The following is a 23,220-nucleotide window of genomic DNA, read 5'->3' as shown; positions in this document are numbered from 1 at the left end:
TACAGGGAAAAAGAGTGGGCCAGTAAATCAGAGAGTCTTATAACGAGGGATTTTAATTTCCCGGATATTGGCTGAAATTTGTAGATCGGTCACTCACACACTAGCAAGGCTTTTGTGGATTTATTGGATGATTGTTTTCTATAGCAGCATGTTTGGGAAGCAACTAGAGAGAGTAATACTCTTGATCTGATTATCAGTAGTGATTCTTCATGCATTAAGAATCTGCAGATAAAGGAACCACTAGGTGGCAGTGATCACAGTGTGCTGAAGTGGGATTTACTCAAAGAGGTAACTACCTTCAAGGGTAAAGGAAAGGGTTTTTGCTTTCGTAAAGGTGACTATGGAGGTCTGAGACAGTATTTAAATTCATACGGTGGGACCAACTGATGATGTTACCAACAGCAAACCCAAAATGGGAAGCATTCAAAGAACTTATCTTGGAAGCTACTAGGCTTTACATACCAACTAAGAAATACTGTTCAAGGTTTAGGCCTAAATGGATGTCAGGTGAACAAATGAGACATGTAGCAGAGAAGAAAAATGCATGGGATACATATAAATTAATGGGTGACTTGGAAGCCTGGTCTGTAACCAAGCCACAAAGGAGATTAGGCAAGCAAAGGCAGATTATGAGAAATCTTTGGCAAAGGATGTAAAGAAAAACAGCAAAGAGTTTTTTACCTATGTAAACTCTAGAAGGAAAGGGATGAATCAGATTGGTCCACTGGATATTGATGGTTCAACTGTTGATGATCCTACTAGGTTGGCTAACAAACTAAATGAGTATTTTGCATCTACATTCACACATCAGGAATTCAGGGAGGGGAATGCCAGAGGTGAATTAAACTCTGGCAGTGAGCTAGATGATTTTGTAATAACTGAGAAGAAAGTAGAGGAGAAATTGTTGAAGATAAACATAGAAAAGGCACCCTGGGTCCCTTTTTTATGTTCATCTTCAACAATTTCTTTAATATAACTGAATATATCCAGTTATATTAAAGGAGACAACAAACGAAGTAAGCAAACCTTTCGCTATAATTATGAGAGCTTCCTTGTACTCAGGGGTGGTACCCATGGACTGGAGATGTGCAAATGTGATCCCAATTCACAAAGGAGGATCAAAGGGCGACACAAGTAATTATAGTCCTGTTAGTTTAACTTCTGTTCCAGGGAAATTAATGGAGGCACTGGTTAAAGACGCAATGCAGGATCATCTAGACAAGACTTCAGTTATAGCTCGGACACAGCATGGTTTTGTTAAGGGGAAGTCTTGTTTGACCAATTTGATTGAATACTATGTGGTCACAAAGGAACTGATTGCACGGAATAAATTTGATATCATATATTTGGATCTTAAAAAGGCCTTTGATACTGTTACACATGGAAGACTGCTGCACAAATTGGAGCAGTGTGGCATTGGAGGCAAATTGCTGCTATGGATAAAGGGATGGTTGAGTGGGAGAAGACAGAGAGTGGTAATCAATGGACACTGCTCTTCATGGACTAATGTTATTAGTGGAGTCCCTCAGGGTTCAGTTTTCGGTCCATTGTTGTTTTCTGTATTTATAAATGATACTGATGATGGTATACCAGGCTTAATATCCAAGTTTGCAGACGATACAAAGGTTGGCAAGGTTGTTAAGAACACTAATGACAGTACACTGCTGCAACAAGATCTAGAAAAGTTGAGCAGATGGGCTGAGAAGTGGCAAATGAAGTTTAACATTGAGAAATGTAAAGTACTACATATAGGAAGGAGTAATCCCAGAGTGACGTATCAACTCTGTGGTACTATACTGACAGTGCTAAAGAACGAAAAGGACCTGGGGGTAATTGTGCAGGCAGCTATGAAGTTTTCTGAGCAGTGCAGACGGTCTGCAAGAGTAGCTCATGGTGTCTTGTCAATGATATACTGGAATTTTTCTAGCAGGGATAAGGAGGTGATTATCCCCTTGTATAAGGGAATGGTCAGGCCACACCTTGAGTACTGTATATGGGTCCAGAAGCCTCATTTTACGAAGGATGTAGAGCTGTTGGAACGAGTACAGAGAAAGGCAACAAGATTAGTGAATGGAACGAAGGGTTATTCTTACGAAGAAAGGCTTAACTTTTGCAGATTACACTGTCTGGAGACTAGGCACCTGCGAGGTGACCTGACTGAGGTATATAAAGCCTTGAATGGTTTGAGCAGGCTCAATGTTGATGGGATTCTTTCTCTTGTTCAGAATAATCACTTGAGAGGGCATGAATTCAAATTGTGGAAATACAGTTGTAGGATAGATGTGTGGAAGTTTGCCTTTAGCCAGCAGGTAGTTGATTGGTGGAACAGACTTCCATCTTTTGTTGTGGAAGTTGATAGCTTAAATAAATTTAAGGCTGAACTGGACAGGTATTTGGAACGAATGGAGGGGTGAAATGGGAGCGTTTTTTTGGCTGATGCTGCATAAACTTGCTTTCTTGCATCATATGCCTCTACTAATGCTAATGCCAATGCGAGCTCCTCAAAACATGAGTCGGCTTACAATATCACATGTTATCATGTGAATACAGCGAATGGCAACAGTATCTTCGACCAATACAACTACAGTAAACGGGAAATAAATCCCTGACACATTTGACGCTTGATGTGTTTTTAGCTTTGTAAACTTATATGTATTGTGAATGTAACACAGGTCGATACGTTCAGCTTGGTGCCGGGTTTTGCATTCACCTGGTGTTACTCGCAGACGAAATCACATATGAACCAACGCAAATGCGCATTATACTCACATTGTTCCCTAATATATCAGTTGCATTGGAGAAAATTCCATAGCAGAACTGACTGTACTGACAAATGACTCAAGGAAGCAAGATTATACAGCATCAGCCAAAAACACACACACACACACACCAAACAGTCCAGTTAGTTTGACTCCAGTAAAGGGAAATACTGTTGTCAATTATTATTATTATTAGTAATAATAATTAACCACAGAATAATAATAATAATATTATTATTAGTAGTAGTAGTAGTAGTAGTACTGGCAGATGATGCAAGGAGGCAAACTTATATAGCTTGCTTCCTTGTATTTGCCACTGCTTGTAACAGTCAAGGTTTAATGTTAAAAATGTTGTTACTTTAAAAAAAAAAAAAAACACTACTCACCTTATCTGTCCATCCCTCTCTAACATTATGTTTAAGTCTTCCTTAAATTTATTCAAACTATCCACTTCCACAACACCAAATGGTAGTCTGTTCTAACAATCAATTGGTTTAAATTTAATTTATGTTCCCTTGTGTTCATTGTCTGAGAAAGAGTCAGAATACCATCACCATTAGGTTTATTCAATCAGTATAGAGCTTTAAACACTTCAATCGAGTCTCTTCGCAAGTGCCTAGTTTCTAAGCACTGCCATTTGCAAACTAGTCTTTTGTGGTAAAAGCACCACTCTGTGTTCTTGACAAATTTGGTTGTTCTCTGTACCCATTCCAAGAGACCCAAATCTTTCCTAAAATGAAGCTTTCATACCTGATAGATAAGGATACAATGCAGGACTACCTTGATAGGAATGACAATCCTTAATGGATCACAGCACTATTTTGTGAAGTGGGAAGTCTTGCCTGACCAATCTAGTTAATTAGTATAATGAAATCATAAAACAGTTGGTTGTTGTTGTTATTTGGTTTTTAGGAGCATTAGCAACTAAGGCCATATTGCTCTAGGGATATGCGGTGGTCATTCCCTGACCTTTCCACCTCCTCCGTATTTTTTGTTGGTCACGGGCTCGAACCCCGGTCTAATCAAGAAGCATGTGCTATGCACTGCTGCTCCTGTCCACCTGGCTACGGAGGCGCCTAAAACAGTTGGATGCAAGAAACAACTTGAACATCATTTACCTTGACCACAGCAAACTTTCACATACTTCTCCATGAAAGGCCATTATTTTCACTGGAGCAAACAGATTATTGGTAAGATCCCTTACTGAATCAAGAATTGACTAAAAGATAGCAGGCAGACAGTAGTCATAAATGGGCATTCTTCAGGGTGGACCAACCAGTGTAGCAAGTGGAGTCCCTCAGGGATCAGTACTAGTGCCACTGCTGTTTCTTATCTTTCTTAATGACATTGAAAAGGAGTACAGTGTGAAGTTGTCAAAGTATGTTAATGATTTATAGATATGAATGGTGATTAAAAACCAGAATCAAGCCATTTTACTTCAAAATTATTTAGACTTAATTCCTTACAACATCTGACAGTTTAGTTTTTTTTTTTTTTACATCATATCCTCACAGATGTGGGAAACAGTCACACCAGTCTAACTACTGTAACAGCTTTAATTTCTGCACAATGCTCGAATGCACACACCTTCTCTTTTTTACCAGTTTTCTTAGGGACCTTGATAACACAGATACAAGGTACAGATGAACATTTAATGATTATGTGAGTGAGAATATCCATAAATAGATTGAGACCCTCACCTGCAGCTGAAGAAACTCATGAGTTCCCAGTTTTCCTTAACTCATGAACACACTCAGGTGCCAGTAAAATTTTCTTTTGTCTATTAAATCCAAAAGTCCATAAAATCAGGGATTTACTGTACTGTGTTCAAGTCTGGTCGCTACACTTGAAGAAAGACATGAAGCTTCGAGAAAGGGTTCAAAGACAGGCAATCTGATTGGTGAAGGGTGCTAAATCAATGTTCATAAGAAGAATGGCTTAGAAGATATGTATTGCAAAGCTTGGCAAACAGACATCTCAGGGGAACATGATTACAGGCAGTTCTCGCTTTACGAGTTCCCGGGTTTACGAGTTTTTTTCTCCAAGTATCAAGTATCAACAAAATCGAAAATATGAACATTAATTGCAAAAAACGAATGTTAAACATTCATAAATACTGCATTCCAAACCACGTGCGTAACTATACAATACAGTGTACCCCACTTTACAATATTAATCAGTTCCAGAGACATCATCATATCATTAAAATATCGTAATGTGAACCCAATAACACATTGTATTTTGGTAATTCATTTCAAGATCTTGGAAGTTGAAATTTTCGCTGTATAACTAAGCTATTTATCTCTCTAAAATGTCATATTTAAGGTCACGAGCGTGACCTTAAGGCCATATAAAGGTCATGAGCGTGGTTTGTAAATTGTATTAGTTACTAATTCAAATCATTAAAATGTGCTACACTTTCATCGTTATCATATGTTCTATTTTAAGAATCAATTTTAAACGCCGTTGTGATATTTTTCTAAAGCACATTTCTGGAGGTCACGGCCATAAAACAATAAAAACAATTTGCACTTTCCGGTTTATTGGGCTTTTCTGTAACTGCAAGCAATTATAAACGGGTAGTAAACTTGATCTTCTTGCATTTGCGAAAATACCAATAGCTGGAATTGTGTGGTTTTTTACGTTATTATGGTGAAATGTGTTTCCCCCTTACTGAAATCTTCAATCGTATGAAAAACATAAATAAATTTTCAGAATCTTCTCTTCATTCCTTTTATTTTAAGCTTCGTAAACTTGTTACTCCACACAAATCATGTTAGTTGCAATTTGTGTGCGCCGTTAAAAATGCTTATGCATGCAATCGTGAAATTTATAATTAAAAGAGATGATTATCTTGGAAACAAATGCCTCTTGAAGCATTTCTGAAGAAATGACTCCTTGTGCAACAAACCAACGAGTGCCGAGCCAATAATGAGTGATAAACGAGTGTGCATTTAGTCAAAGTTGATGAAGAAGAAGAATAAACATTCTTTAACATTTGTAAGTCATAAATAATTTCTCTATTATTATAATTTGCTTGATTTTACAGGCTGCATTTTCATTTCTTTGAATAAATCAATCATTGTTTAAACATAAACTAATTAGCTAACTAATTTCATTGTTGAGAATGTAACCCCGATTTTTAACCTTAGGTCTATGGGAATTAAATTCCCGCTTTATGAGCATGCACTAGGAACGAATTAATTCGTAAAGTCTAGAACTACCTGTATAAGGTTCTGAAGTAAAATAAGCAAGGTATATTTTCATTGGTAGAAGAAACAGGAACTAGAAGTCACATAGATAGTAATAAAAGGCTGGATCTCATGAAGTTTACTTTTGAGCAGCATGTTGTAGATTACTGGAATAAACAGCCTGCCATGGCGACTGAGACAGAGAGGGTGATAAAAGTTCAAAGCAGAATTGGATAGTCACTTTTTTGGCAATTAGAAGGGTATGAGTAACTGGGAATTTTTCTTCTTATTTTTCCTTGTTTTTTGTTTTGGCAGATTCAAAAAGGGTCACTTCCATTATTTAGCCATTATAATACTAAATCAGAAGAGTTAGAAAGTAAGCAGGTGAATAGAGTCAGGCAAAAATTTCTAAGATAATAAAGACCATGAGGAAAATAAATCTCTCCCTCCCAAAAAGCTGAGTATGTCCTTTATAATATGGACTTTACTTAAATATTAATTCAAAATTTCAAAATTTTATAACAAAACAGATAATTATGCTTCAGTACTGTTTCTATAATGAAAATATTCATTTTCTGAATATTTATGATATGTATTTAACTACAAACTTGCTGCAGCCATGGATAACATGTAAAACTTTTAATTTATAATGGATGTTTCTGATTACCATGGGTCTTTTTAATGAAGTTATGACATGCACCAGAATAAAACCAACTTGATTTAATAATCAGATTTCAATTTCCTTTTAAATTACAAAATAGCAAATACAGTACCTACACCACAAATATCTTCAACATTTAAAAATAAATTTGTCATGTCATCTACAATGGAATTCTGTTAGAATGGAAACTGTTATTAGTTATTCTGCTCTGTAGCATACGAAATTATATTTGGCACATAAGATAATATGATTTCCATGCATATATGAATTGTACTTGGATTAGCTTATATAAAAGTTCATATAGTAAAACAGCAAAAAACTCATTATGAGCTTCCACTGCATCATATAAGATGTCTGTACATTTTCACATATACACAACTTACAGTTCTAAATACTAAATGTGATTATATTTACATTTATGTATCTCAATTTATTGCCAAAACAAACCAGAACTTTTAATAAAAGTGGAAAAAAGTACAAAAAAAGACCATCTATCTGAAACAAGGGAGCAAAAAATTTCTACAAGCTTACAGTATAGCATAGAAAGCAGCAAGTGTAGAAAGTCAATTTAGTGATAAGCTGTTCAACATAAACATGGCCAAATAGCTTCCTTTCATCACCTAATCAATTCAGGAAGCAATAAATTTTTAACATTTAAATTCAAGGTCAAGAGTATTTTTCTGATATGTTACTTCAATCAATTGCCAAATAAGGAGCAAAGACAAACAAACAAAGTAATGCTCTTTGGCTTGACATATTTATGGCAATGCTTGATACATATATTACAACAGAAAAAAAAAAAATCCCACACAAAAATATAAAATAAGATTTTTCTTCAAAAAGCAGAAATGATTATAGTGAATGCTATGTCTGTTTTAAGCAAAGTTAATAAGAATAAAAATTAAACAATTCACTAATATGCTCCTCTTTATTAGTTCTTTGGGATTTGAAAAAAAAAGAAATAAATAAATAATAATAATAAATAAACACATAAAGACCAGATTCATTCCTTTATTCAAATCAAAATTGGAAACATTTTAGTGTCCTCAGTAATTTCAGAACTAAAAACTGAAATTTGTTTCACTTTCTTCTCAACAGGCGGTGCTATGATGAGCTCTTATATCAAAGCTTATACACTCTGTTTGGCTGTATAATAATAACAACTCAAGTAACCTACTTCATATAAACATCAAATAGCAAACAAGTTTGATTATAAAATGACTTTAGTGAATGGACTTTATTTGCTTGAGTTATCAAAGGTCAAAATTTCAATTAATGTATAGTTATATTCTCTACTACCAGGTGTTCATAGTAGAAACTCACATCAAGAATTCATGCTAATAATGAAATAATTAGAATCTAGCACAGCATAGATTCAATGAACACATGGCCATGACACAATACATTACACATGGCTGATTACAGACACAAGGACAGCTGCCTGAATGGCCTAATTCCACTCTGTTAATATAACTCAGCACATAAAATACGTCACTAACTTAGATGCCCCATATCAGAAGTCAATATGCATGAGGTCTAATAGATTTAGTGGCCGCTCACAGAAAAAGGAACATGGAATAACCTTATTCAGAAGAACTGTTCTTGTTGTTGCAAGTTTGGTAAAAGTGTGCTTTCTTAGTTGAAACAAAAAGCCTAGTAGCTTCCTAGTTATTTCCTTGAATGCTTCCCATTTAGAATTTGCTGTTGGTAACATCATCAATTCCAGCAGCTCCACCCTCCCCCAAAAATGAGGCACTCAGACCTGCACACAGCACTCAAGACGTGGCCCAACCACTACCCCATGTAATAAGACAATCACCTCCCCACCCCAGATAGCAAAACTCCTGCACATCAACGACAAAACCCCATGAGCCATCCTGACAACATGCACACAATGCTCAGAGAACCTCACATCCAAATGCACAATCACCCCCAGGTCCTTTTCATTTTAGGATAATTACCAATAGGTTACTTACCCTCTTTATTTTTGCTGGCAAAGTTCCTGTATTATCGCTGACAGAACTCCACAGGCTGTAACAGCAACTTGCTTTTGCACTGCTCAGAGAACATGTCAGACTATACAATCACTTCTAAATCTTTTTCATACTCCACAACCTTAAGTCTGATACCACCCAGGTGGTATGTCACTCCAGGATGACTGCCACTAAAACGCAGCACTTCACATCTATCAATGCAAAACCCTTTATTATCCATCATTCATATCTATATTCATCAATCTCTGCTCATCACTTCCAACAATACACAAATTAAACACTTAAAATGCTGGTTTGGATCACCACCTTAAAGGGCCTACCCTTTAAGGTGGGACTCAAAAACATCTTTAATATTATCCAAAGAGATTTCTGCACAGTGGATATAGGCACTGGTGTCATGCAACCAGTTCATATTGGTTTTGTCAAACTGTTTGTAATAAAATAGATAATCAGTTGATTAAAAATTATTTAATATCATACATAACATAAAAATTCTGAATTTTAGCAGCTAAATGTTAATACTATATTAACACAGGCAATTCTCATCTTTTGGACATAATGGATCCCTGAAAATGTGTCTGAAAAATGTCCAAAAGTTGAGCAATAGATCTGCATGTTATAATGGAGATCTGTTCCCTAAGAGCCAAAAAATAGTATAAAATCCCTACCTATGATAATTTTTTTTATCCTCTGAGTATTATTTAATGAGTTTAATAATAAAATACAGAGTATTTTTAATTATTTAAAAGCTGCACTTAACATCAAATATAATCTGTAAAACTAATCTTAAACACTACTTTCTTAATTTAAAATCAATTCACCTCAGAAGTTGATTTTAATGGTTGGATGAAGGTCTTGCTGATGGTGATATTGCAACAGATTTTATTCTTTCCTTCACACTGAACAAACAGTAAACTGGCCCAAATTTACTGAGCATCCAATTGATGATAAAGATTTGCTGCTTTCAGCAGACCTAATTATTTCATGCTTTGTTTCAACTGTATTAAGTTTTAGATGTATTTTCTATCTTATTGCAATAGTTATAAAATAATAACTACTGCATGTTTTAAAAGCATGGATTGAGATTGAGAGACTCATAAATAAAACAATTAGAAGCTGTGGTGAAGTTTAAAAAGGTTAAAAAAAAATGGAAACCAAGTGGCATTTTTTTATCTGCTGTTGAAAGTTTTTCTTCGATAACAACACATGACAACAGACCAAGATGGTGATGCTAGCAGAACTGTTGGCAGGCAGGCAGGACATGGAAGTAAAAGTTACGTTTAAAAACATAACAACTGTTATTTATACTTTTAATCCTTACAAATCTACTGTGTTTGTCCCATGCAGCGCAGTACTATAGGATTAGAGAGGTACTTCAATGCAGCAGTTGAAATCTAATAAAAAAATTTTTATGCTTTACCTGCATTCACATTTGATCATGGAGAAATTTTCTGCTGTCACTGAAGATGGAGCATCAAATGGAAGCTTTGCTTTCATATGTCACTTGGCTGACCGGGCTAGCCGGGTGGGTAAAGCACCTACCTAGCAACCCAAAGGTCGCGGGTTCGAATCCCGCCTCGGGCTTGGATCAAAGTACTGCAAAAACCTTGGGAGGTGAATTATGGCCACAGAAGCCGATGCGCCAATAACTACCAAGTAAAAAAAAAAAAAAAATGTCGCTTGACTGTTCGCTTAGTCAAAATACATTATCCACAGTCTGGCATACATTTACTAATACAGACTGCCCACCAGCTGATGTTGATGAGATGTCAGTAAGCTTTGAAATAGCTATCCTGGTGGTGTCTCAGATTTTTAAATGTATGGAGGATTCACCTATTCTGGTGATGCTACACAATTTAAAGATATTAGCAACTTAGACATAGCCATGAGTACTAGTACTAGTCTAAGATGAACATAAGCCCAAGCCTTAATACTCAGATTTCAGTCTTCAGTGAGAGCAGAAAGTCTCTCTCTATGATCAAAATCAGATGCAGGTAAAGTATATAAATTTTAATTAAAACCATTTTATTTAACAAAGTTAAGAGATATTTTATTAGAAGGTGATTACAATAAAAGTAGTAGTAGTAATAGTGGCATGTGGTGCAAGAAAGCAAGACTATGAGCTTATGCAGGATCAGCAAAAAAAAAAAAAAAAAAAAAAAATTTACACAACAATTCCCTCTAAATGTTTGTTCAGTTCCTCCTTAATTTTATTTAACCTATCAACTTCCACAACAACAGATGGAAGTTTGTTCCAGCAATTAACCACCCGCTGGCTAAAGGAAAATTTCCGCACATCTATTCTACATTTGTCTTTCCTTAATTTGAATTTATGCCCCCTTAGGTTCGTAATCTGAACAAGCGGAAGAACAAGTGGAAGCTATGGATAAGGGGATGGTTGAGTGGCAGAAGACAGAGAGTGGTAATCAATGGACACTGCTCAATGTGGACTAATGTTATTAGTGGAGTTCCTCAGGGTTCAGTGTTGGGTCCGTTGTTGTTTTCGGTGTTTATGAATGATATTGATGATGGTATATCAAGTTTAATGTCCAAGTTTGCAGATGATACAAAGGTTGGCAGGGTTGTTAAGGACACTACTGACGCTATGCTGCTGCAACAGGATCTGGAAAGGTTGAACAAATGGGCTGAGAGGTGGCAAATGAAGTTTAACATTGACAAATGTAAAGTACTACATATGGGAAACAGTAACCCCAGAGCAACGTATCAACTCTGCGTTACTACACTGACAGTGGTGGAGAATGAAAAGGACCTGGGGGTAATTGTGCAGGCAGATATGAAGTTCTCTGAGCAGTGCAGACGAGCTGCAAGAGTAGCTCATGGTGTCTTGTCAATGATATACAGGAATTTTTCTAGCAGGGATAAGGAGGTGATTATTCTTTTGTATAAGGCAATGGTTAGGCCACATCTTGAGTACTGTATACAGGTCTGGAAGCCTCATTTCAAGAAGGATGTAGAGCTGCTGGAACGGGTACAGAGAAGGGCAACAAGATTAGTGAATGGAACGAAGGGTTGCTCTTACGAAGAAAGGCTTAAGTTTTGCAAATTACAGAGTCTGGAGACTAGGCACCGGCGAGGTGATCTGATAGAGGTGTATAAGGCTTTGAATGGTTTGAGCATGCTCAATGCCAATGGGATTCTTCCTCTTGCTCAGAATAATCACCTCAGAGGGCATAAATTCAAATTGAGGAAGGACGGATGTTGGATAGATGTGCGGAAATTTGCCTTTGGCCAGCGGGTGGTTGGTTGGTGGAACCGACTTCCATCATTTGTTGTTGAAGTTGATAGCCTAAACAAATTTAAGGCTCAACTGGACAGGTATTTCGAACGAATGGAGGGGTGAAATGGGAGTGGTGTGTTTTTTTTTTTTTTTTTTTTGGCTGATGCTGAATAAGCTTGCTTTCTTGCATCATATGCCTCTACTAATGCTAATGCTAAATCAAATCAGAATTTAGTGTGCCCAATCCATTCAAGGCCTTATACACCTCAATCAGATCACCACGCAGGTGCCTAGTCTCCAGCAGCTGCAATTTTCAGAATTTATGCCTCTCTTTGTAAGAGGATCCCTTCATTCCCCTCACCAATCTTGTTGCCCTTCTCTGTACATGCTCAAGCAAATCTTCATCTGCTACATCCTTCCTAAAATGAGTCTTTCAGACCTGTATGCAGTACTCAAGGCGTGGCCTGACCATTGCCTTACACAGAGGGACAATCCCCTCCTTTTCCCTGCTAGCAAAATTCCTGTATATCATTGACAAAACCCCATGACCTGCCCTGGCAGCCTGTCTGCATTGCTCAGAAAACTTCATATCTGACTGCACAATTACTCCCAGGTCTTTTGCATTTTCTACCACCTTAAGTGTAGTACCACACAGTTGGTACGTTCCTCTGGGGTTACTTCTACCCATATGCAGTACTTTGCATTTGTCAGGATTAAACTTCAGTTGCCACTTAGCCCATCTTCCCAAATTTTCCATATCCTGTTGCAGTAGCAAACTGTCATTAACAACACTGCCAACGTTCGTATCATCTGCAAACTTTGACACTAAGCCTGATATACCTTCATCAATATCACTGATAAATATACAAAACAAAAGTGGACCCAACACCGAACCCTGTGGGACTCCACTAATAACATTAGTCCATGAAGAGCAGCACCCATTGATTACCACCCTCTGTCTCCTTCCACTCAACCATCCTTTTATCCATTGTAGCAACTTACCCTTAATGCCATTCTGCTCCAATTTGTACAATAGTCTTCCATGCACAACAGTGTCAAAAGCTTTCCTGAAATCCAAGTATATGATATCAAAATTATTTTTTGCATCCAGTTCCTTTGTAACCACATCATAATATCCAATCAAATTTGTCAGACAAGACTTTCCCTTAACAAACCCATGCTGTGTCTGAATTATTGCTGCCGTCTTGTCTAGATGATCCTGCAATGCATCTTTAACCAGTGCCTCCATTATTTTACCCGGAACAGAAGTTAAACTAACTGGTCTCTAATTACTCGTGTCATCCTTCAATCCCCCTTTGTGAATTGGGGATACATTTGCACATCTCCAGTCTGTGGGGACCTCCCCTGAGTCCAAGGATGCTCTCATAATTATGGCTAAGGATTTGCTTACTTCCTTTGCTGGATAGATCCCATCCACCCCATGTGCCTTTCTTATGTTTAACTTCAACAATTTCTCCTCCACTTTGCTCTCAGTTATTACAAAATCGTTAAGCACCCTGCTACAATTTGATAACCTTCTGACATTTTCAATCCTTAATAATTCCTCATGTGTGAATGTAGATGCAAAATATTCATTCAGCTTGTTTGCTATCTGAGCAGTATCATCAACAGTCAAACCATCGTTATCACGTGGACCAATCAGATTCATCCCCTTCCTTTTATAGTTTATATAAGTAAAGAAATCCTTGCTGTTTTTCTTAGCATCCTTTGCCAAAGTAATGTAATACCATGAATCTGGAATAAACTGTTTTGAAGTAATGTAATAAGTTATACTCACTCTTCTAATAGGAAGAGTGAGTATAAGTACCTCACTTTATTTATTGACTTATACTCCTTCTTCTAATTGAAATGTTCTCTATAGAATGCAAAGCTGACATAATGTAAACATGTTTATATGGACTCTATTCAAGAGAAAAATTTTCCTTGGAATCATTTCACTGTCGGCAGTTCTGTTTTCCCCAACAACAAAGATTTGATGAACTACATTTAAATTAGGAGAACATGCGATCCCACATTTTGCTCAACTTCAACAACAAACATACAGTATGGCTCCACTCATATGGCGAGGTAGGTTCCAGACCTCAAGCGAAAAACAAAAACCACCGAAATGTGGAACAGCCTTTTTTTCACTTGCAAATGTATATAAAAGCCTAATAACATGTTTACACTATCATATGCTGTAAACAGACTGAATCACTGACAATAAAACTGTGTCTGAAGCTCTTCTCAGACTCGGCTGCTCAGCGTGCCATGCCGAAAAAGCAGAACAAGTGCCGAACATAATGAACATGGATATAATTGAAAGCCGCTGTATTAGTGGAACGCCAAAAAGTGGGGCCCTACTGTATATACTTTATACCCTTTAAATGATCTTATAATCTTAATACTAACACTTCTTATCCCATGAACTTTTTTTAATGGTGCTATTTTTTTCTACACAATTTTTGCATTACACATTTAACACCATTTATATAGTATTTTCTATCAGTATGATCTCATTAGCCTTTATTAAACTGTAAGCTTTTCTTCTGCTATTTTTTTTTTTTAAAAAGATGCACTTTTTTATTTCTTGTAACTAGTCCATTAAATATTTCTGTCTAGCTTTCTTCCTTTACCTTCTTATGTTTTGGATTTTTAATAGTGTTTGTGAATTTCTCAACTATTATCAAACTGGATAATTATCTTCACGAGGAGGGAAGTGCATAATTTGCTGTTTCTTATTTTGCTTCCAATTCTATTTGGCTGATACTAATACTATTATGTCAACAAGATTATTCCTTGATATAAGCTTCTGCCTTACTTATTTCCTGAAAATTACAATTTAGAGATTAACAAATTATTTATTTTTTCTCAACCATCAACAGTACTGCATACCAAAATGGACGATTCTGTATTTGGGATCACCATTAACAAAAATTAACAACTGAATAACCAGTTATTCATTCACTTTCTTGAAATCTTATGTTAATCTTACGTTTGAGATAACACAACCCCCATTAGCTAAGTGCTTTGTTCTATTTAATAATAATGTTAATAATTTTTATCTGTTATCTCAAAGTATCTAATTTGTAAATGACATAATGTGATTTAGAAGATAATATCCTAAAAATATCTACAGAAGTCAGAAAGATATAATCAATTACTGTTCGTTAGGATTTAAAAACATTTCTTTTATAAACTAGGCCAACAAATAGTTAATCTAACCCAATATTAAATTTAATAGCATTTGTTGTTACTGCTTTTGAATGTGACATATTTTCATCATCACCATCACCCAAATCTATTATACCAGGTGGATGTGCAGGTCACTATAACAGTGTCCTCAGCTATCAGCCTTCCACTCACTATTTGATACTCCATACTATCTTGCTTCCTGTAAGAGCTCAGCCCTAATTAGAGTAAACTTTCAGAGTAAATTCTTCTAATGCTTGCTGGACACTATCGATCTACATTCAACTTGGTCTGCCTCTGGCCCTAATACCATTAATTTTTGCTATGAATATTTGTTTAGCTAACTGCCCTTCTCTCATCCTTTCTACATGAGATATGCTAGCCAACTTATCTGAAAATGGAAGGGCATTTATGGTCCTATGTGGCATTTTTTTCATGATCTGTTGCAATTCACTAATATTTCAGTACTAAACATTCTCACTCTGCATCTGTTCAATATCTTTTATTTTATAATTTATTCTTTAATGTTTAATATAAAAATTTAATATTTAATGAATATCTAATGATATTCATTTGCTCTTTTAACTTACATCACCATATTTTTCAATCTCACACAAATTAATGCTTCTTTCATCTCTCTCTCTCTTCCCACCCCCAACTCTTATTCTTTTCTACAGCAATATAATTTACATAATTTGAAAATTGTATACATCTCTGTATTCACTTTCCATCTTTGAGGCACTAACTTCTCACCAGTGGCAGCAGGAAGGTCATCACCAAGATTTGGGCTTATGCTCACATTAAAGCCTACATTATTTGCAGGTTCACCTATGTTGTGAATGTTTTTTAAACAAATGGCATCTCCAAAAGGCAAATCTGCTATTTTTAAAAAAAAAAACCTAAATCCCAAAAGGAAAATCTGCTATTTGTTTGCTATAAGAGCTGACTCTTGGCTGTCATTAGACCTTGATCTGATCTTGTTAGTACTACTGGGCTGTGTGGGGAAAATGCAGCTCAATATTAAGGGTTAAAAGTATGATAAACTGTTATGTTTAAGTGGAGGTTTTTTCCTCATATTTCACTTGGCTGCTCACTTAGATTCAATACATTATTTGCAGTTTAGCATACATTGACTAATCACTATCATCTGATGAGAGACCATAGATCTTGAAATAGCTATCAGAAATCTTCACCCAGAGATGTTGAAAGAGCTGTTAGTTTCAAAAAAAAGAACTGACACATTGCTGTGACATCTCAGGTTTTTGAACAAATGGTGGATTTGTCTTTTGGCGATGCCACCTGTTTAAAAGATGTTAGCAAGGATAAATCTGAATATAACAGTGTTGTGTCTAACACGAGTATGAGTCTGGCCTCCCCTTTCCTGTATATGGGTGCTGCTGGATTATTCCTCATCCACATAACAAAGTGTAAGTGGTAAATGATGAATTTTATACAGTTACAGAATAGAATAATTTACTTTTTTTTCTCTTTTGCATTTAATATAATAATGTTTGTTGTATAATCTGGATCTTTATTCTACAACTAAAGGTTATACGTTATTGAACAACACAGCAATTAAGAGATAAAAGACAGTTAGGAACTTCCAATAATAATAGATCTACAATAAGTAATATTAATATATTACTTACAATGGTAGATACTATAATAGTATCTACCATTGTTGCTGAATGTCTGTTACTTATGATAAAATTTGTTGACAAAAAAAATTCAAGAAAATTACCTGATTATATATATATATCTTTCCTTCAAAGTTAAAAAAAATCTCCAGAATTTGTATTTCCTTCCAGATCAACATCCAATTCTTCTGCTTCATTAATAGTGTAGGTTTTGGTGGATTCTTCTAAAATAAAGTAAGAAACAGATATTAAAAGTGGGCATTTTACATTTTTTAAAGCATGTAACATGGTTTCATTTAGTAAAAAAAATCATAATAAGATGAATTTCAATTTTTATTCCAATTATTGTTAAATTTCTTATAGTGATTATTCAAAATTTTAAAGCAAAGCAAAGTACTCCTGGAATACAAATTAAACAATTTAGATATATACAGTAGACTCTCGATTTTCTGGGATAGATGGTAAAAAAACAAATCCCGGATAATCGATTTCCTGGTTAAACCAAAAATACAGAAGTCCCCGACATATGTAAGATATATGTTCCAGGACTTCTTACTTTGTTGAGTTTTACGTAACTTGGGAGTGACTAATAACATATTGCTACTATATAATTATTGACAAATCTGAATTCCGCGCGATACTTGTTAATGTTTGGCCATTTTCATACATCCTTATTATAATGATTCCTTAGAGATCTAACAGATGCATCGTTTTGAAATGTTTGAATAATTTAAAGTTTTTGTTTAACTGAAAACGCAATTCTTTTGTATTTAACCATCATTTTCATGATTTCTAAACAAACAAAAAAAAATTTGCTATAAAAAAAAATTCCGACATCCCTGACATAAATAACGAAACAAAATTTGTCCTTTTGCGCTGCAACGGAACACAACAATCTACGCAACACACTAAAACAAACCAAACGCTTGGTCTTATCTCTCTTTTTTTTTTTTTTTGAGCGGCGGATGTGAAGACAGCGAGGGTTGCAAGATAATAGGTACACTAATCTCCAAATGATGACTTATAATGCCGCTTGTTGCTTATTTACGACTTGAAAAATATCTGTTTATCCCTATTCTAGTTATTACTTAAATTTTTTTGATTTCTGGTTGATTTTTCCGGTTAATCAAGAGTCTGCTGTAATAGTAACATAATATGAAGGAAAAAAGGCATGATTTCAGGAACACTTAATTTTTCAAAATTTATAGTAAAAATATGATTTGCTTAATTACACTTGGAAAATCACCACAATTCAGTTTGGAACATTCTTCACCTCATTATAGTCACACCTTAAAAAATAATTTCTAAAAATATTAAGAAGCATATCACCAAATAGTAGCCCTCCAAGCTGATTCAAAATACATCATTGTTTCGACTATTTCCCAAGAAACCAAAGCATCATTTAGTAAGTACAGGATACGCTATACTATATTTGCTTTTCTGCACTTACTTTATTCATTTAATTTGGTTTCTCCCCAGTAGTCTTTTTTAAAATGGGTACAAAATGCTCATGAAAGACCAAACTGAAATTACTTCAAATTGTGGGAGCCAGCATTAGATTAATGTTCATGAGGCTGGTGTGGGTGACTTACATGAATCACATAGTGAAGATTTGACTGCCAAAGAACTTCATGAACCTGAAAAACTACATAATGCAAAAAAAAACGATTAAAGAAATGCCAAAGGTTAAGATAACTATCTTTGCCAATGCAGCTTCTAATCCACTAATCTTCTAATTAGATTAGTGGATTAGATTTTAATTATTTATGGTCCAATAACAAAATTGATGAAATAACAAAACAAAAATTTCAATAGCAAAAGTGATGAAATAACTAAACAAAAATTTCAATAACAAAACTGATGGAAAAAAATGATGTAGATCATTTTTTTACATTATTTTAATTATTTTTATTATAGTTTTAGTTATTTTAGTTTATTTAGTGTTAGTTATTTTAGTTTAGTTTATTTAGTGTTAGTTATTTTAGTTTATTATTTAGTTTAGTTTATTATTTTAAACAATGACATTATTTTAATACATATTCTAATTTTTAAATTTAAGTAATTTTAGTGGATTTTTACCACCAACATGTCTGGCAGACAGTTAATAAGACAAGCAGCAAAGAATTCTTTGTTAACACTAAAACAAAATGGATGAACCATGTAGATCCAGTGGATCTACATGGTTCATCCTAATTCCAGTTAGAATTAGGTATACAAGAAGTATACCTAATTCTAACTGGAAGATAAATGATTTTATGATAACTAAGAGGAGAGTGGAAGAGAAATTATTGAAGCTAAAAGTAAATAAGGCATTGTGCAGATGGAATACATCCAATTATATTAAAAGAAGCAGTGAAAGAGGTAAGTAAACCTTTAGTCATAATTATGAGAACACCTTGGATTTAGATGAGGTCCCTACAGCCTGTAGAAGCACAAATGTCTCTCCTATTCACAAAGGCATATAAAAGGGCAAAGTGAGTAATTACAGATGTATGAGTTTGAATTCTGTGCTAGGGAAAATAATGGAGTTAGTGGTTAAAGAAGTAATCAAGAAGCAAGATCATCTTGATAAGAATGCAGTTATACAGCAATCACAGTGTGGATTTGTTAAAGGAGAATTTTCTCTGGCCAATATGGTTAGTTTCTATGAGATAGTCACAAAGGAACTGGATGTAAAAGAAATACCATATTTTCTAGACCATAAAATGTGGAGTATTTTTAGAAGGCGAATTTTGGGAAAAATTATGAAACCTGAAACAAGTAACAGACATGTTGACACTGCTATTATTATGGAACCTTCCATGGAATCTTCAATCATATAAAAAACATAAATAAATTTTCAGAATCTTCTCTTCATTCCTACTTTTTACGCTCTGTAAACTTGTCACTCCATATCTCACTTGCGTGTATCGTGTTAGGTGCAATTTTATGCGTGCCATGTGCTAACTAATAGTAATTAAACTATGTACGTAAGCATAAATTTATTTTTATTTTGCTAACCTGCAGAAAATATTCTTCCGATTTTCACATATTTAATTTTGTTAATTGGCAAGGTAATAAAGTGTAAATTTGTGCTTTATATTTTTACTTTTATAGCCTGTGGATAATATTCCTCCTATTTTCACTTATCAGAATTGGCTTTTAATAGAATTAAAATTCAATTTGCAAACAGGATTACAATAACTGGAGCTTATTATATATCATACAGCGAAAGGAGAGTCCATTGTAAAGTGAACCAATCGTAAAGCGAAGGTCCACTGTACTGAGTGTGAATTGCCAAATTTTTATCCTTTAATGCAACACAGTATCTTCACTTAATAATAAATCACATTAATTTTTTACCTGAATTTTGTTACCATTTCATAAAAATATCAAATGCAATTAATGATTTTTATACAGGTTCTATTGGAACAGAATCTAGCATTACCATTCTAAAGTAACAATATCATGTTATGCACAATACATAAGATTTTGTATTTGTTCAATCATTAATGTAAAATATAAAAGAAAAAAAATGTAAAGCTATCTAAAACTGTTACCTGTCAATGGTGGTAAGGTAGAATGTTTATTTATACTTGTAGCAGAGCCTATTCTTCTCCCATCTTTACTTGCACTTTTCCTTTCTCCAAATTTACTGCCCACTGGCACTGCAGTAGTATCTTCTTCTTCTAGCTGAGTGGAAGCATTGACATTTCCCTCACCTTTCGTGGCATCTGTTTTTAACATAATTCACAGTAATAATGAATAAATATGAATGTAGTAAGGGTATGAGATTATTTATAAAGGATTATCAATTTAAAATGCTTACTGATGAGTGGCACTAATAGTACAAATGAATGAAACAGGCTGTGTAGACTACAATAGATGATGAGGAAATTGGAACCTTGGGATTCTATTACCACTAGCAGTAATTCTGAGTAAATAGTAGGCATGTTAAAGGCAGGAAGAGAATAATTTGAATAGGCAAAAATGTCACTAAAGGAAACAAAATAAAAGCAGACATGGCACAGATAACCACAGGCATTTCTTAATGTACATACCACACTGAATAATGACAGCTTCTATTGAAGAATTAGTGATCCCAACTCAGACAGAAAGTACTGTGGAATAATTTAAATCTCATATATTACAGTCCAAATCAAGAAGCAGCAGAAACATGGCAATTGTAAAGAGTTCCCTCCCCTAGCTTAATCAAGCCATCCATAAGAAAAGTTCTGCTGGCATTTCAATAGTTCCATAAATATGAGTAGTGATGGCAAGCATTAATATGACATTATCTGAAGTATTTAAACATACCTATGTATGTCTAAATATACAACTAAATATGTTTGAATATATGTCTATACATATTAGCGCAATAAAGACTACAGACATGGGAAATCTGTGGCTGAACACTTCTGGGAGGAGAACCACAAAATTTCTCCATGTGATGTCTTCATTGTTGATCATTCACATAAGTATTGGAACTGCAAATGGCTCGAGAGCTTGTGGATTTGTTCTTTGGAACATAATACCATCAACAGAGATAGGAGAATCCATATTCATTCCCTCTTTGAAACTGTAATTCTTGGATGAGATCAACGGTTCTGCCTAACACACTCTCGAACCATTTCCAGTCTCCATGCATGTGTAGAGGATAATGCCCATGCTCCTACAGCAATAGTATTAGCAATGGGCACATGGTGCAAGGAAGCCTATGGCTTATGCTGCACCAGCCAAAAAAAAAAAATAATAAATAAATAAATAAATATCATCACCATCCGTCATTGTTCCGCTATTCTACGGGTTGATGTATGAAGCCTTGCCACCATGCTCTGTCCATGTACTTCTCTCTGTTGTTGATTTCACTCCAGTTTCCTCCTCTCTTAATGACATCTGTCTTTATCATGTCCTGCCACCTCATTCTTGGTCTCCCCCTTGGTCTTTTGTAGGCGCCTCCGTAGCCAGGTGGGTAGGAGCAGCAGTGCGTAGCACAAGCTTCTTGATTAGACCGGGATTCGAGCAGGTCACGGTCACCACTAAATAAGGAGGATGCGGAAAGGTCAGGGAATGACCACTGCATATTCCCGGAGCAATATGGCCTTAGTTGCTAACGATCCTAAAAACCAAATAACAAACAAACAAACAAACCTTGTTCTTTTGTCCCTTAATTGTAAATCAAACATTCTTCTTGGCAAACAACTCTCTTTCATCCTCATGACATTTCAAACAGGACCCTTCAATCCTATTCTGGAGTTTTTCAACCTGAATTCTCTCCCTCATCACATCATTCCTGATTTTGTTGTGTCTTGTCTTTCCGGCTATGCTCCTCGCATATCTCATTTCTGTCCCCTGCATCCTGCTTTCATCCTTTTTCCTCATAGTCCAATTTCAGATGCACACATCACAACTGGTAAGTAATAGATCTGGTATATAGCCTTCATACACTTCAGTGGTATGTTCCTGTTCCAGATCAGATCTCTTTTTTTTTTTGTTTTTAGGAGCTTGTTGTTGTTGTTTAGTTTTTAGGAGCATTAGCAACTAAGGCCATATTGCTCCGGAATATGCGGTGGTCATTCCCTGACCTTTCCGCATCCTCGTATTTGGTGGTGACGGGCTCGAACCCCATTCTAATCAAGAAGCGTGTGGTACTCACTGCTGCTCCTTCCCACCTGGCTACGGAGGCGCCTTTTTAAGAGCATTAGCAACTAAGGCCATATTGCTCCAGGGATATGTGGTGGTCATTCCCTGACCTTTCTGCATCCTCCGTATTTGGTGGATCACGGGCTCGAACCCTGGTCTAATCAAGAAGTGCGTGCTATGCACTGCTGCTCCTACCCACCTGGCTATGGAGGCGCCAGATCTTTTATCTGCCTACAGAAATTCCCACCCACTTGTATCCTTCTACTTATTTCTTCATCTGTCACTTCAGTCTTTGTGATGGTGCTTCCTAGATACTTGAAGTTGTTAACCATTTTAGCTCCTTCCCTACCATTATAATATATCCATCAGGCTCACCACTCCTCTTTAGAACCATTATTTCACTCTTCTCCTGATTGAAAACCAATCCAAATTCACTGGCCATACTAGCCCACATATCAACTTGCCATTACACTTGTTCCTTGCTCTCTCCCCATATACAGAGGTCATCTGTGAAGAGCATGACTTTCATCTGGTCTTGTCCAAGTTGTTCCGCCACTCTGGATTGCACTTCATTCATGACAGCTATGAACAGTAGTGGTGATAAGATGCCTTCGTGCCTCAAATCTGATGTTATTTCGAAGCTCTCTGTCAACTCTGTCACTGTTCTTACTTTGCTCACTGTGTTGGTGTACATATTCTCAATTCTCTCCACAAGATATTCCTCATCTCCAAGTTTCTCAAAACCTCCCACACTTTTTCTCTCTTGATAGCATCAAATGCTTTCTTTATGTCCAAAAATACCATCCATAGTTCTTTATTGTGTTCATAACATTTTACCATCAGTTGCCTGATGCAGAAAATTAGATCCACCATTGATCTGCCAGGCAGGCCTAAAGCCATACTGTTCCTCACTCATCCTATTTTCA

General features: G+C 35.6%; 1 protein-coding gene across 1 annotated transcript in view; it reads right to left on the bottom strand.

The window, feature by feature from the left end:
* BBS9 (Bardet-Biedl syndrome 9) overlaps positions 1-23,220 on the bottom strand; it is a 176,899-nt gene that overhangs the window by 18,772 nt on the left and 134,907 nt on the right. Inside the window, exons 21-22 of the mRNA XM_090371508.1 lie at positions 20,212-20,385; positions 16,777-16,896 (exon numbers count right to left, since the gene is read on the bottom strand). Coding sequence (XP_090227634.1) covers positions 16,808-16,896; positions 20,212-20,385 — 263 coding nt within the window. The 3' untranslated portion in view covers positions 16,777-16,807. The remainder of the gene's footprint in view (positions 1-16,776; positions 16,897-20,211; positions 20,386-23,220) is intronic.

Source organism: Mastigoproctus giganteus, chromosome 4, assembly GCF_048544385.1.
Source record: "Mastigoproctus giganteus isolate SK-2022 chromosome 4, ASM4854438v1, whole genome shotgun sequence".
Lineage (NCBI taxonomy): Eukaryota > Metazoa > Arthropoda > Arachnida > Uropygi > Thelyphonidae > Mastigoproctus > Mastigoproctus giganteus.
This window is presented reverse-complemented; position numbering and strand designations above follow the sequence as displayed.